The sequence below is a fragment of the Aedes albopictus genome, chromosome 1 (assembly GCF_035046485.1).
Source record: "Aedes albopictus strain Foshan chromosome 1, AalbF5, whole genome shotgun sequence".
Taxonomy (NCBI): domain Eukaryota; kingdom Metazoa; phylum Arthropoda; class Insecta; order Diptera; family Culicidae; genus Aedes; species Aedes albopictus.
This window is the reverse complement of record NC_085136.1, coordinates 18326121-18342598: the sequence shown is the minus strand read 5'-3', so window position 1 is coordinate 18342598 and position 16478 is coordinate 18326121. Positions and strand designations below refer to the sequence as shown.

Here is a 16478-nt window from a genome sequence, read left to right as displayed (position 1 = left end):
TGAAGCAACTGCCGAAATATTTCTGAAGAAATTCATGGATTGAACCCTGAGGGAATTCCAGAATAAATTTCAATAGGAATCCATGGAGGAATCCCTCGAGGAATTCCTAGAAGAGCTCCGGAAGAAATTCTTTTAGGATTTTTCGGTGGAATCCGTGGAGGAGTTCCTGGAGAAATGTCTGGAGGAAATCTTGGAGGAATTCTAGCAGAAACTTCTAGAGGATTTTCTGGAGGAATCCCTAGAGGACTTTTCGGAAGCAAGGGCGTAGCCAAGGGGGGGAGGGGGCAGGGGGTGCCGTGTCCCCCTCCCCCTGACCCAGCAACTATATTCTAACTTAATCGAAAAACTTAGATGATCAGAGCTGTTTTTGACTAGTAAAAAAAATTCTCCTGCATCCTCGTATTTTTTTTTAATATATGCAGGAATTCCTTCGGAAATTCTTGGAGGAATATCTTCGAAAATTCCTGAGGGTATTCCTTCGGAGATACCTGGAGGAATTCCTTTGGAAATTCCTGAAGGAATTCCATCCAAAATTCCTGAAGGAATCCCATCTCAAATTCCTGGAAGAATTCCATCGGAAATTCCTGAAGGAATTCCTTCGGAAATTCCTGAAGAAATTTCTTTCGGAAATTCCTGAAGGATTCCTGGAGGAATTCCTTCAAAAATTCCTTGGGCAGTTTCTTGGGAAAATCTTGGATGAATACCTTCGGAGATTCCTGGAGGAATTTTTCAGAAATCCATAGAGAAATTCGTGAGGAAATCCTTAGGTGAATTCCTTACGAAATTCCTGGACAAAATAATTCCAAACTTCCTGGAGGAATGTTTGTGGAAATCCCTGGAGGAATTCCTTCGGAAATTGCTGGATGACTGTAATTGAAAATTCCTGGAGGAATTCCTTCGGAAAGTCCTGGAGGAATTCCTTCGGAAAGTCGTGGAGGATTTTTTTCGGAAATACTTTTTGGAGTTTTTTTTGAAGTTCTTACAGGAATTCCTTCGGAAATTCCTAGCGGAATTCCTGGAGGAATTCCTTTGGAAATTCCAGGAGGAATCCTTTCAGAAATTTCGGGAGGAATTCCTTCGGAAATGGCTGGACGAATTCCTTTGGAATTCCAGGAGGAATTCCTTTATGAATTCCTGGAGGAATTCTTTCGGAAATTCCGGGAGGAATTCTTTCGGGAATTTGCTGGATGAAATTCCTTCAGAAATTCCTGGAGGATTTTTTTCGCAAATTCTTTTTAGATTTTTTTTGGAAATTCCTGGAGGAATACCGTCGGAAATTCCTAGCAGAATTCCTCCGGAAAATCCTGAAGTAATTCTTTCGGAAATTCCGGGAGGAATTCCTTCGGAAATTCCATTAGAAATTCCTTCAAAAAATTCCTGGAGGAATTCTTTCAGAAATTTCGGGAGGAATTCCTTCGGAAATTGCTGGAGAAATTCCATCGGAAATCCCTGAAAGACTTCGTTCGGAAATTACTGGAGGAATTCCATCGAAAATTCCTCGAAGGACCTCGAGAAATCTTGGATGAATACTTTCGGAAATTTCTGGAGGAATTCTTTCAGAAATTCCGGGAGGAATTCCTTCGGAAATTGCTGGACGAATTCCTTTGGAGATTCCTGGAGGAATTCATTCGGAAATTCCAGAAGGAATTTCTTTAGGAATTCCTGGAGGAATTCTTTCGGAAATTCCGGGAGGAATTGCTTTGGAAATTCCTGAAGCAATTCCTTCAAAAAATCCTGGAGGAATTCCTTAAAAAATTCCAGAAGGAATTCCTTCCAAAATTCTTGGAGGAATCCCTTCGCAAATCCTGGAAGAATTCCTTCGGAAATTCCTGAAGGAATTCCTTCGGAAATTCCTGAAGGAATTCGTTCGGAAATTCCTGAAGGAATTCCTTCGGAAATTCCTTGGGGAGTTCCCTCGAAAAATCTTGGATGAATACCTCCGGAAATTTCTGGAGAAATTCTTTCAGAAATCTATAGAGAAATTCCTGACAAAATCCTTGGAGGAATTCCTTAGGACATTCCTGGAAAAAAATCATTCTAAACTTCTTAGAGGAATGCTTTTTATGATTCCTGGAGGAATTTCTTCGGAAATTCCTGGATGTATTCTTTCGGAAATTCCTGGAGATTTTTTTTCGGAAAGTCTTTTTGGATTTTGTTTTTGGAAATTCCAAGAGAAATTCCCTCGAAAATTCATGGAGGAATTCCTTTAAAAAACCCGTTAGGAATTCCTTCAGAAATTCCTGGAGGAATTCTTTCGGAAATTCCGGGAGGAATTCCTTCGGAAATTGCTGGACGAATTCGTTTGAAGATTCATGGAGGAATTCCTGCAGGAATTCTTTCGGAAATTCTTAGGGGAATTTCTTCGGAAATTCCTGGAGAAATCCCTCCGGAATCTCTTGGATGCATTCCTTCTGAAATTCGTGGCGCAATTATTTCGGAAATTCCTGGAGGAATTCCTTCGGAAATTCTTGGAGGAATTTCTTTAAAAATTCCCGGAAGAATTCCAATGGAAATTCCTGGAGGAATTCCTTTGGAAATTCCTTCGAAAATTCCTGGAGAAACTCTTTTGGAAATTCCTGGAGGATTTTTTTTTTGAAATTCCAGGAAGAATTCCTTGAGAAATTCCAGGAGAAATTCTGTCGGAAATTCCTGGAGAAATTTGCGAAGGAATTCCTTCAGGATTTTCCGAATGAATTCCTCCATGTATTTCCGAGAGAACTCCTCCAGGAATTTCCGTGGCAATTCCTCCAGGAATTTCCGAGGGAAATCCTCCAGGAACTTCCGGAGAAATTCCTCCAGGAAATTTCGGAAAAAATCCTCCACAAATTTCTGGAGGAATTACTCTAGGAATTTCCGGAGGAATTCCTCCAGGAATTTCCGGAGGAATTCCCCCAGGAATTTCCGAAGGAATTCTTCCAGGAATTTTCAAGGGAATTCCTCTTGGAATTTTCAAAGGATTTCCTCCTAGAATTTCCGAAGGAATTCCTTCATGAATGTCCAAAGAAATTCCTCCATGAATTTTCGAAGGAATTCCTTCAGAAATTTCCGATGGAATTCTTCCAGGAATTTGCGAAGGGATTCCTCCAGGAATTTTGGATGGAATTCCTTCAGGAATTTCCAAAGGAATTCCTCCAGGTATTTCCGAAGGAATACCCTCAGGAATTTTCGAAGAAATTCCTCGAGGACTAAGATTCTTTTCCTTGAGGAATACCCTAAGAAATTTTTGGAGAAATTTTTTCGAAAAATCCTTTAATGAATTCCTTCGGAATTACCGGAAAAAAAATCTTTGAAAATTTCTAAAGGAATTCCTTCGGAAATTCCTTGAGGAATATCTTTGGAAGTTGCTAGAGGAATGCATTCGGAAATATTTAAAAGAATCGATTAAAAAATAATTTCAGAAATTTATTTCGAAAATATTTGAGGAATTGCACTGGAAATTCCTTGACAAATTATTCAAAATTTTTTTGAGGAATTCCTTCATTTCTAAAGCTCCTTGAGAAATTCCATAAGACATTCCTTCGAAAGTTCTTCTACGATTTCCTTTAGAAGATTCTTCGGGAATTCCTTGAGGAATTTCTTTGAAATAGATTTAGAATATTCCTTGAGGAATACCTTCAAAAATTCTTGGAGGAATTCATCCGGAAATTTCTGTGAGAATTACTTCCCAAATTCCTGAAGCAATTCTTTCGAAAATATTGAAAAAAATCCACTAAAAGTTTCATGAGATATCCCTTCTGAAATTCCATAAGGAATTTCTTTAAAAATCTTTCAAAACTTCCTTGAAAAAATATTTCGGAAATTCCTGAAGAAATGCTTTTTGTGATTTTTTATTTCCTAGAGGAACTCATTCGGAAATTCTTTGAAGAATTCCTTTAAAAATGCCTTGATAAGGAACATTCGGAAATTGTTAAAGGAGCTCGTTTGGATTTTTTTGACATATGTCTGAAATGTCTTATGGCATACCTTCCATAATTTTCAAGGAAATTCCTTCAGCAATTTCCGAAGGAAATCTTCCAGCAATTTCCGAAGGAATTCCTCCTGGAATTTCCGAGGGAATTCCTGCAGTAATTTCCGGTGGAATTTCTCCAGGGATTTTCAAAGGAATTTCACCTGGAATTTTCAAAGGATTTCCTGCCGGAATTTCCGAAGAAATTCTTTCATGAATGTCCGAAGGATTTCCACCAGGAATTTTCGAAAGAATTTCTCCAGGAATTCCTTCACGAATTTCCGAAAGAGTTCCTCCATAAATTTCAGAAGTAATTCCTCCAGGACTTTTGCGAAGGAATCGCTCAAGGATTTTCTGAAGGAATTCCTCCATGAATTTCCGAAGGAATTCCTCCAGAAATTTCAGGAAGAAATTTCTCCAGGTATTTCCGAAGGAATTCCTCCAGGAATTTCCGAAGAAATTCCCGAAGGAATTCCTCCAGGAATTTCCGAAGAAATTCCCGAAGGAAATCCTCCACGAATTCTCGAAGGAATTCCTCCAAGAATTTCCGAGGGAATTCCTCCAGGATTTTCCCGAAGAATTCTTCCATGAGTTTCCGGAGGAGTTTGTCCATGAATTTCCGTAGGAATTCCTCCAGGAATTTTCAAAGGAATTTCTCCTGGAATTTTCAAAGGATTTTCTCCTGAATTTCCGAAGGAATTCCTCTACGAATTTCCAAAGAAATCCCTCCCGGAATTTCCTGAGGAATTTCCGAAGAAACTTGTCAAGGATCTTTCGCTGGAATTCCTTGAGGAATTTCGTAAAGATTTATAAAAAAAACCGAAAAAATTCCTCAACGAACTTATCAAACAATTTCTCACGAAATTTCCGAAAGTTTTCCATAAGACATTTCAGACATATGTCAAAAAAATCCAAACGAACTCCTTTAACAATTTCCGAATTTTCCTTTGCAAGGCATTTTTAAAGGAATTCTTCAAATAATTTCCGAATGAGTTTCTCTAGGAAATAAAAAATCACAAAAAGCATTTCTTCAGGAATTTCCGAAATATTTTTTCAAGGAAGTTTTGAAAGATTTTTAAAGAAATTCCTTATGGAATTTCAGAAGGGATATCTCATGAGACTTTTAGTGGAATTTTTTCAATATTTTCGAAAGAATTGCTTCAGGAATTTGGGAAGGAATTCTCACAGAAATTTCGGGATGAATTCCTTCAAGAATTTTTGAAGGTATTCCTCAAGGAATTTTCGGTAGAATTCCTCACGAAAACTCCGAAGGAGTTCCTCAAGGAATATTCTAAATCTATTTCAAAGAAATTCCTCAAGGAATTCCCGAAGAATCTTCTAAAGGAAATCGTAGAAGAACTCTCGCAGGAATGTCTTATGGAATTTCTCAAGAAGCTTTAGAAATGAAGGAATTCCTCAAGAAATTTCTGAAGAATTTGTCAAGGAATTTCCAGTGGAATTCCTTAAGGATTTTCGAAATAAATTCCCGAAAAAATTTTTTAATTGATTCCTTTAAAAATTTCCGAATGCATTCCAGGAATTTCCGAAGGAATTCCTTTAGAAATTTTCAAAGAATTTTTTCCGGTAATTCCGAAGGAATTCTTTAAAGGATTTTTCGAAGAAATTTCTCCAAAAATTTCTTAGGGTATTCCACAAGGAAAGAAATCTTAGTTTGATTGGAATTTTTGAAAGAATTCCCGAAGAAATTCTTAAAGTATTTTCTAGAGCTTCTCAAACGAATTTCTGGTGGAATTAAGAACGATATTTGTAAAGAATTACTGGGGAAATTCTCAAAAGAATGCATGGTGAAATTCGTAATAAAACTTCTGGAGGAATTATTGCAGAAATTTCTGAAGGTATTCCCAACGGAATTACTGCAAGTTTTTCGAAGGTTATTTCTGCTGGAATATCTACATTAAAATAACCTGGAAAAATATTAAAGAAATTTCTGGAGAATCTGCTGGATAAATTCAAATTCATGATGGCATTTGTTAAGAAATTCCTGAAGCAATATCTTGAGGAATTCCTCAGGATTATAATCATATATGATTCTCCCGTTGAACCATTCCTGTTAATCACCCATATTTCACTTTTATTTTATTTTTTAAATGATGAAGTATTTGAACTCCTTGTTATTGCAAAGTGGTTTTCAGTGTAAGGGTGCTCGCCCCCCCCCTGGCCGAAAAGCTGGCTACGCCCTTGTTCGGAAGGATTCCTGGAGAAATCTCTAGATGAATTTCTGGAGGAATACCTAGTGAAATTCCTGGAGGCATCTGTCGAGATAATGACTTCATACTAAAGTTTTGCATTACTTTGAAATCATCACCATCCGAAGCCTCCTCCAGAATCCCAATATGAAGTACTTGGCGATGTTTGCACCCCAGTATGTTGTAACCCCTTCTTGGGAATTCATATTATGGATAAAACCATTATTCCATTTTGCATCATGATCATACATGTATTGCACCATCGTTGTAGTGCCCCCTACTGAAAATCCTTGCGCATGCTAGGATTCATGTACCTACCCAACTTAAATTGAGATTTGAAATTGCGAAAAGAAATCCTGGAATTCAACCAACGACTCCCAATTCGCTAGACGAGCGCTTCCTGTTAAATCACTTTTTTTTGGAAACGCTTTTTAGACATAGAAAAAAGTCGTTCAAGGTATGAAAGAAAGGGTTAAAATGTCATTTCGACCTGTCTAGGATCAATCACCTACAGCTCATTTCGAACCTATCGTCCGACGTAGAATGCCACCCATGGATTTAAACCATCCAGTTGCAAGCTAAGTCTGATAAGGTATTCACTGCGGCATTGAAAAGGCTGACGAATTGGCAGCTAATGAAGAACTTTCTTCGCAAACGATGTACCGGGCGGGATCTGAAATATTGGATCACCACGATTCTAAGAAACTCCAGGTCAATCGAATGGTTCAACTCGAGAGATCTTTTCTTACGAATTAAAAAAAAATAGTACAGCACGCAGGGACGATCCTGAAACTCATAGAGAGCAGAAAAGCCTCACCAGGCTACGTACAGGGTACACAAAAGTATCAACATGAATCATGTTCCGCACTGTATCCCCGACAGCATATTATGTGCTCAAAATAATGACACCGACAATATCATACAATTAAAGGACTATCTCAAAGATGTTGGTCTATACCGAAACATTTGAACAACAAACTCGCTGAAGACCATGCATTGTACTTGGACAACGAAAAGGAGCAAAGGAATAACAGAACCAAAATTATAGTGACGAGTCTGGTAAACGCATTCGGACTATCCAATGAAACATTGTTTATAATACGTTTACTCATGTTTCTGCCCAGGAGGGCTACTGTAATGTCCTCTCTCTATACAGAGAGGAACCAGCCTCCGGCTGAAAATCTCTTTAATAAAGATAAGTGATAAATAGATAATAATAATAATATGATAATTTTTAGAACAGTATTTTCTTTATTGCGTATTTCTTCAAGAATACGAGTTTATTTTCAAGAATAACCAAAATGCACAATTAGACGAATACCGTTAATATCTATTTATGCATAAATGAATACATACCTGCACGCTTGATACATGGTGAACATACTTCATCTTATTGGGAATGAGAAACTTCTGCTAGTGCTTATGGTGATATTTGCACCAACGGGCAGCGAATCTTACAGTCGTAGAACTACTGGTTGTGGAAGTGGTGGTTCTTGCAGGTTCTTCTTCGCCCTTTGTTTTATTTGGAGTGATTTTATCTCTCCATCCTGTGATCATAGTACGTGCTGTGCGTACTAGAGCGGGTATCGTAGCGCAGCCGGATACTGATTTTTTTTTTCAGACTAAAATGATCTAGACAAATTCACCGTAGGGATTGTTGTTACTAAGATGATGAGACAGATTGTTTCAACTTTTTTTTCTTCTTTCGTAGATCTGTGGAAAAACAAAAAATAGAATGATAATTGGATTGATCAATGAATGTGTAGAAGTCATAAGGGAAAATAAATAAAACGGGTTGTAGATTTGGTTTAAAATAATAGCTACTTACTTATTGGGTAGTGACAAATCGGTGCCTTTTTGATCAGTTTCTTCTTTTCATTTCCAACCGGTTCGAACTGCATCCCGTCCAGATCCGGTACCCTGAAGGTTTCCCTACTTAGGAAGTTTAACGCGTCACCGGCCATTTTGGCAGGAAACTGCGAGAAATCTTTGCAAGGTTCGTTTGGATGCGGGGTTCAGCGTACTGGTATACCATCTTCTGCCCGCAAGCAATTTATTCTAGAAAATTTTCCGTTTTCTGAGCATTTTTCTTGTGGCTTGGGACAGAGATTCTCCCACACTTTACAGTCCAATGCCACACCCACAAGGATCATTCGCAATCTGGAATCGAGTAGTAGCGGCCTTAAATAACTAATGTCCAACTTTCAATAGAGTATCCCGCTTGTTCTCCCCCGATGAACGGTTACGGCCACAGTGTATTTTCCGCAAGCTCCTGCACAATAATTTTCCTCTTGTGTTCCCCGCACTTGCATCTGCACACAGAAACTGCGGCCTCGTCTCAATTCATTTGGGTGTCAGAAGAACGTCGATTCTGAGATCCGCTAGTTTAGCCCGACCACCTCCGGTGCTATTTTTGCTGCTGCGCTACCCTACTCGGTGATTTGTCTCGGCAGGAAACACTGGTTCAGCTCGCATAGATGCTCGTCCGGCGTAATTCGCACCGCCGCACCACACTGACCACTCGTTGCGCACTTTATCTAATAAATAATTTTGGTTTTGGATTGAAATTAACGGACTAAAAAAAAAGCTTCTCGCGGGATGATGTTTACATGGGACCGCGCATCATAGAGCTTGCTGACGTTTATTCACCTTTCTCTTTCAAACATGCAAGCGGAATAGGATTTGTTGTCATCAGGAAAGGTTTCCCGATGAAAACAAATCCTATCCCGCCTGCAAGCTTGAAAGAGAGAGGTGAATAAACGTCAGCAAGCTCTATAAAAAAACATAAACAAAACAAGTTTCGGCGCGGCGAAATAGGGCGAAAACTGTCAAATTTTTGCGAGAGGGGTAAACCAATGCATAAAAATCTACCGAAAAATGGTAATCACTAGCCCCCTCGTGAACTTTTGAATAAGAAAGAAGAAGAAAACATGGTACCGAAAATTTTAGGTGGTTTGTACCGCACTCTTACGTCTGTATAAATTCGTCTGTGGTATCACCATAGACGATTGAACATTTGCACGGTAATCTATAAAGCAAAGCAAGATGCAATATTTCTCCAAAGAAATTCATTCCAATCTAGTTCTCCAAGTAAAAATTTTACGACTTCCGCCATAGACTAATTTCAATGGCAATGTCATCGATGGAGGCTGAATATATTGCAATGAGCAGTTCAATTAGCGAAACAATTTGGCTTAGCGGACTATCCAGCTTTTTACGCTAACGCGAGGGGTGATTCGAATATGACGTTTCTTGCCGACATACGAATTTCAGTTCAATCGCCATCCTAGTAGACTGTTTAAGAGTTTGTTGATGAAAGTGTCAAAAATGTTCACGGGATCTGTTTCGCACCAACAGCCATCTTCAGCGTATTTTGAAATGATGTATTCTATTTATACTTCAATTAATCTAGATTTTGGTTCTTTTTTAGGTCAACTGAGAGCAGATGTAACTCAATTTAATTAAAAGTCCGAGAGTTCAAATTGGCTGAATTCGCGAAAACTTTCACGCACTCACTCGATTTCACCGTTTTTGGTGACGCAGTTGAAAAGCTATTTCTACTTTTGGCAACATATTGCCTATGCCTGGATTTGATCTGGATGCATTATTTAGATCTGAACAATATGTTTTCATTATGAGAAACGGAATGGAAAATATTTCTTATCAACAGACGAATTAGTTTTATTAACCCTCGAGCAGTCACGTCTTCGTCCACCTTCAACGGCCCACTCTCACGCTGTGTATCACAAGCATGCATTTTCAATGGTGCGTGTACTCAATACACGACGTGACCGCTCCCGGATTAACTTAATCAAGACTAAATTATTACTACATATACAAATATTGACCATAGGCTTCCGATCCCTACTATCCCTAACCGTTCGCATTACTTGTGGTTTATTTAGATCGAGATTTAAACGACATTCTGCTGTATACGAGATCATTTAAGGAAAAAACGCTAGTTTGGGCTTGTTTCCACTGGACACCGCCAAATGGAAAGTGATTCACGGTGTGGGCAAGATTGAATCGTCAAGAGTATCAGGAGGGTATATTAACGAATTTTCACATACAACTCTAGTCAATATGCATTGAGTCCTCTTGTATCTGACCTAAAAAGTAAAAAAAAACTAGGATTTGTCCTGCAGAATAAATAGAAAACACCATTTCAAAATACGCTGAGGAACACTGTTGGTACAAAACAAATACCGTGAAAATTTTTGACACTTCAATCAACAAACTTTCTAACAGTCTACTAGGATAGCATTGAATCGGTTGTCGGCAAGAAACGTCATATTCGAATCACCCCTCGCGTTAGCGTAAAAAGCTGGATTGACAGACTTGGGAGAATACAACTTGTACCCGGTACCAATACACGAGGATAATCAAGGGGCCATTGCCATGGCGGAAAAGGAGGAAACTAAACGCGTGAAGCACATTGACGTCAAGTTTCACTTCATCAGAGAAGCTGTAGAAGAAGGAAAAGTAAAGCTTGTGTACGTGCCGCCAACTCAACAGCAAGAGGCGGACATCCTAACCAAGCCCCTACCAGCCCCAACTCTAAGTACATTGCGGTCTAAGATTGGATTGGAGACATTCAACTGAGAGGGGGTGAAGAGTAGAATCGTAGGAGCAGTTCTGCCCCTAATCGCATAGTTGACGAAAGCGCCACTGTAGTTTTCAATACACTTTTGAGATTTTAACAATGATTAATTAGAAGTTTATGATTTTTTTCACGGTGATACCAGCGGCGTCATGGTCGCAATTTTTTCCGCAGATTGTGAACAATCCTCGGTACTCACTTTACGTAATTTATGTTTAGTCCCTTACTGTCAGAGCTGTCAGATCAGTGTAACACGCTTAATAAAATTTACACAAAAGACAATTTACACGGAAAAAATACACGGTCATGAATATTTAGAGCCGATGCACACGGGCGGCGCGTGCACGCAGCGTGAATCAACGCGCGTCGCCGCAGCGTTCCTGTGGGGCATGCGTTGACATTGCGTGACGCACACGGTGCGGCGCGGTAGCGGTGCGGTTGCGTTGCGGTGTCGTGTGCATTCTCCCATTTGATTGCGTGTAACTCAGGACGCACTTGCGTGCACGCTGCGTCGACGCGCCGCCCGTGTGCATCGGCTCTTATTGGGTACCGGACTGGTCACCGAAAATTTGATCGTTTTCTTTGGTACATCGAGGTCTTGAAATTAGTCTATGGCAGGGGTTTTCAGGCATTTCGGCTCGCGGTGCACTTTTTGGAAATAAATTGCTCCACGGTGCACATGTTCATTATTGTTTCAAATTTTCAAATTCGTCAAAAAAAACTGTCGTATTTTTCATAGCAATTCCAAGGGGCGTATGTACTCGTCATTATTTTTTTTCACCACTGTCTTACGTTTTTTCCTCACTATCGGAGTGTCTATGTCTATAATGTGACATAGTTATTCGACTCGGAATATTTCTTGCTCAGAAAGTTTTTGGAAAATTTCAGACAAGATCTTTATAAATAAATGCTGAATGAAATCTTGAGCCGAATTAGTGCTATTTTGTTTTCAAGAACCTCGGTTAAGTTCTTCGAAAACTACTGTATTATTTCTAGTGTGTTTTTTAAATAGACGTTTTTCCAAGACTTTTACTGAATTTCTTAAAAATTTCTAGCAAGAGACTTGGAAGGTTTATTTTCAGAAATTTGGCATATACATATTGACATTATTTTTGATAAATTCCATCCAGGCACTCTTGTCAATTCGAAAGGAAATTTATATGAAAATTATAAGCACGTTAGCAGTAGAATTCCTGGTTAACTGATTTCGATTGATTCCTTCTCTGGTATCAAGCAAAGCCACAGAAATATTAGTAAGATTTCTTCTGAGAATTGTTAAGCATAATAATTAAAGATACATTTGAAATGCCTTCCATTAACGAGTTCTTGGAAAAATATAACATTTGTGGTATTTATTGATATAATTTAGTTAGGAACTGATTAATCCATTCTAATTTATACTAAGGCAGCATCACTGGTGAACGTATTTGCTGTCTATCGATGACTGTAATCCACACACTCCTGTCAGTCTCTTCTACTCTCCGGTTGCTGTGATCATCCCAGATCAACTCGACTATCACATCTCCTTTTTTTCCAAAAACAAAGGACTCTGTGTCTCCAGTAGAATGAATGATGTAATATTGCTGCCACGATGGACGTGTCAGGCGATGACAAGAGTTAGGTACACTTTACCTTGAAGGCGACGACAAGAGTTTGGTACACTAAACGTTGACGGCCTTCTTCTTCTTCTTGCCTTCTTCCTGCTTTTTCTCGTCCATTTCTTCCGCTTCATCGTCACTTACCTCCTTCTTGCGTTCCTTTTCTACCGGAATTTTGATTAGGTATCCAATGAACTGCGAGTGTTCATCCACGTCTTGATCTTGCTCTCCTCTATGTATTCCAGCTGATATTCATTGATGTGGAGGACGATCTTGGTATGTACCACGGCCGAGGGGTTCTCCGGTGTTCTGACGGACGGTGAAGCTACCTCCAGCGGATGATTCCCACACGTACTGTTTATAGTCGTTGCTGTTGGACGTCCAGCATGGACGAGTAGAAAGCCAGACCAGAACAGAACGATCATGCTGACGTCTCCGGCTTTTTCCGTATTCGATCCTTCGCAGGTTGCTGACCAGATCGGCCTTGGACAAGATCCGGTACAACCGATCCCTCAAAACATCACCGATTTCATTATTACGATCTAAGGCACGAATCCTCTTTATATGAACCATATTCTTCTCAATGAATTTACCAGACTCGATTTTGTAGTTGTCATTAAATTTTCAACTCTTTTCAATCTTTCAATGACATGGCTCAAGGCAGGCAAACGTTTCCACATTTACCACATTCAATGATCAGTGACCATCCGTTCATGGGTCCAGTTACCGATCTGGTTGTCCGCAGACTTTCCCTTGATTCTGCTCACCAGATTACCACCTGCATGTTTTCTAATCCTTGAATGGACAAATGCAAATTTACGATTTTTTTTTAAAATCGACTAGTTTTACATTGAATTTCTTCAGAGTTATTCGCCGCAATTCCGGAGCAGTCAATATCACTACTTTATCGGCCACAGATGCGGCCTAACTCTTGATGTCTGCATTGCCCAGCTTGTACCTACACCAATCATTTTTATTAAGTAAATCGCTTGTATTGTTACGCTATGGTGTAGTCGGTATTATCCGCTACCATGTATGCTGGCCGGAATTTCATCCGCCCCAAGTCACCTCCTTTTATCATGACTAGATATTCTTGCCCGCACCGGTTAGATTTGCATCCACCGCAAAGGCACTTCCCTTTTTCAAGGCGAAGTATTTTCGCCCGCACCGGCGGATTTTCATCCACCGCAAAGGCACCTCCCTTTTTCAAGGCGAAGTATTCTTGCCCGCACCGGTTAGATTTTCATCCACCGCAAAGGCATCTCCCTCTTTCGAGGCGAGATATTCTTGCCTGAACCAGTAGATTTGCATCCACCGTCAGGCATCCCCCTCTTTCGAGGCGAGATGTTTTTTTTTTTAAGCAAAATACTTACTCCAGCGGCCCGTGCACACGTGAGTCTGATTTTCGTCGCCATTATGTGGTATTTATTGATATAATTTAGTTAGGAACTGATTAATCCATTCTAATTTATACTAAGGCAGCATCACTGGTGAACGTATTTGCTGTCTATCGATGACTGTAATCCACACACTCCTATCAGTCTCTTCTACTCTCCGGTTGCTGTGATCATCCCAGATCAACTCGACTATCACAACATTTATTAGGAAAGTTTTGGCAGACTTGTTCCATGATTCTTCGCGAATATCTGAAACTGTGTTTGCTGGATTCAAGGGACACGTCGGCTGGAGAAAATGGAAATTTTGCTCTCAATCCCTTGGAGCGCCTTCCAATAATTCAGTTGTTCTAATTAACTCGAATATTTTTTCATGAAATGTGTAATGAATATAAATTTAAATACGCAAGACTTTCCTGAAGTGCTGCGGTGCACTTGTCATTGCTTCGCGGTGCACCAAGTGCACCGCGGTGCACGATTTGAAAACCGCTGGTCTAAAATATTTGTTCACACGTCAAACACCAAAGAAAGTAGCAAGTAAACAAACCGATTATCACATGCACCACCCAAAAAGTGTAACCGATGCTTAAAATTTCTAGCAGCGAAACGAACCAATGTATGCTGAAACTGGTGGGAACATATTGTGGTGTGACAAAAAAAATTTGCAGGGGGTCGAATACGGTGCAAAAAAAGCAATAAAAAATCATCAAAGCGAGCCTCGCTCCCGCCCTATGCTCGCTGTACAAGAAAGCTTGCTTTCCACCACCAGGTTCGCTAGTGTCCAGCAATCAAACGAGCGACTCTTTTCATGATGAAGATGCACCCCCGTGCTATTGAGTAAAATCTAAAAAAATGGGTAGATTTTAGGTTCCGTTTGAAATTCGAGCTGAACTTTGGGTAGTTTTTCGATTCATTTATTTTTCCGTGCCTTCACCAGCTGATCGGCGTCAATTGACGCAGCTCCTCGATTTTGTTTGTTTGCGCAACGTTTATTTATCAACAGTGTGAGTGCGGGTGTTTCGTTCGTTCGCGGCGTGAGAAAATCGTGAATTTTATTTCAATTTCTCCACTTTATTAATCTGCAAACGCTCAAAATGTCCTCGATTCTGAACAGTGTATCGCGAAGTGTTTTGCCGCGAGTGCGATGTGCCGTTCTACAGTGGCGTCTGGCGAGTAGCGCAGCACCACACTCATCACCGAGCAGCAGCAGCAGCAGTGATGAAAAGCCGGCCGAATTCTACGACATAATCATCGCCGGTGGAGGAATGGTGGGAACGACACTGGCCTGTTCCTTGGGTAAGAATCCGCGTTTGGCCGATCGTCGGATCCTGTTGCTAGAGGCGGCCGCCGGGTTTAAGCCGCCTTCCACAGACTCCTACAGCAATCGGGTGTCGGCCATCAGCAAGGGAACGCACCGGCTGATGAGGGCGATTGGAGCGTGGGAGCAGATTGAGGCCACCCGGGTGAAACCGGTGCTGAAGATGCAAGTGTGGGATGCCTGTTCGGATGCGATGATTACGTTCAATTACGACGACTTGGCGGATAACATTTCATGGATCGTGGAGAACGATGTCCTGCTGGCGAGTGTTTATAGGCAGTTGGAAGGGGTTCGGAATGTGGACATTAGGTACGGGTCGAGGATGGAGGGGTGTGAGTTGATTCGGGACGGAGCGGAGATGAGCGCGGTGCGGCTGAGCAGCGGAGAGCGGCTGCAGTGTGAGCTGTTGGTGAGTACATGTTTTAATCTACATATTATTGGGATAGGAGATAATTTTTAAAGGATGAACTTGCTCATTCTAGCCAAGAATTTAATTGATTTGTTATCACTTTTCTGAATTAACTTTATGCCAAATGTCCCGCTCCCAGATACTTTTATTATAAAAAGCAATTCAAATGTACTTCTCTGTACTACACTACTCAGCGCTAAATTTATACCTACTTGTGGTAGTTCAGCATACCGCTGAGTAGGCGGTGTGTTTAGAAAGATCATTAGTAATATAACTGTCAAGAGAGAAACACCACATTGACGACGAGAAACAAGAACCCAGCGTAGAAAATCGAAGCTGATTGAAATTAGACTCGAAATATGAACCAGCGTGGTAAAGTAGTAAATATTTATTGTCCGATCCCGGCGGATAGTATTTGACCGGGTCAGACAAAATACGGAAAAGATGCCTAAATCGGCGGATGAAAATCTGACCGGTGCAGGCGAAAAGGAAAAGCTCACCTCAGAAGGAAGCTGCTGTAGCGACAGATACGATCTGTCGGGTCCGGCGAAATAATGCTTACCCAAGAAGGAAGCAACCGTAGCGGCAGTTTCGAACTGTCGGGTCCGGTCGTTGTAAAAAGTAAAAAGTTCGCCTCATGAAGGGAACTTGCCTTAGCGGTGGATGCGATCCATCGGGTCAGGCTGTCAGAAAAGAGGAGATGCTCGCCTTTCGAAGGGAGTGAGAGAATGCTTACCTGGAGAAGGAAGCAACCGAAGCGACAGTTTCGAATTGTCGGGTCCGGTGGTTGTAAAAAAAGCACGCCTTTCGAAGGGAGCTGCTGAAGCGACGGATTCGATCCGTTGGGTCCAGCGAGAGACTGCCGTAGAAGCCGAAATGGATGGAACAGTAGCAGTCAATGCGGAAACCAATTGAACTAACACTTTGGGCCTTTGGGAGAAACACGATCGAGAGAATCTGTTACCACGGCGTCGACGATGGTGTTAACGATTCGAGTGGTGTTAAT

At 40.7% G+C, this 16478-nt stretch overlaps 1 protein-coding gene and 1 pseudogene across 2 annotated transcripts in view; one reads left to right on the top strand and one right to left on the bottom strand.

Moving 5' to 3' along the window:
- Positions 1-12294: 12294 nt before the first annotated feature.
- On the bottom strand, positions 12295-13939 carry LOC109411990 (heat shock protein 83-like; annotated as a pseudogene).
- Positions 13940-14727: 788 nt separating this feature from the next.
- The window catches only part of LOC109431185 (ubiquinone biosynthesis monooxygenase COQ6, mitochondrial), a 104713-nt gene continuing 102962 nt past the window's right edge, over positions 14728-16478 (top strand). For both annotated transcript variants that reach the window (XM_019707399.3, XM_062844151.1), the window contains exon 1: positions 14728-15472. In XM_019707399.3, the coding sequence (XP_019562944.3) occupies positions 14840-15472 (633 nt within the window). In that variant the 5' untranslated portion in view covers positions 14728-14839. The remainder of the gene's footprint in view (positions 15473-16478) is intronic.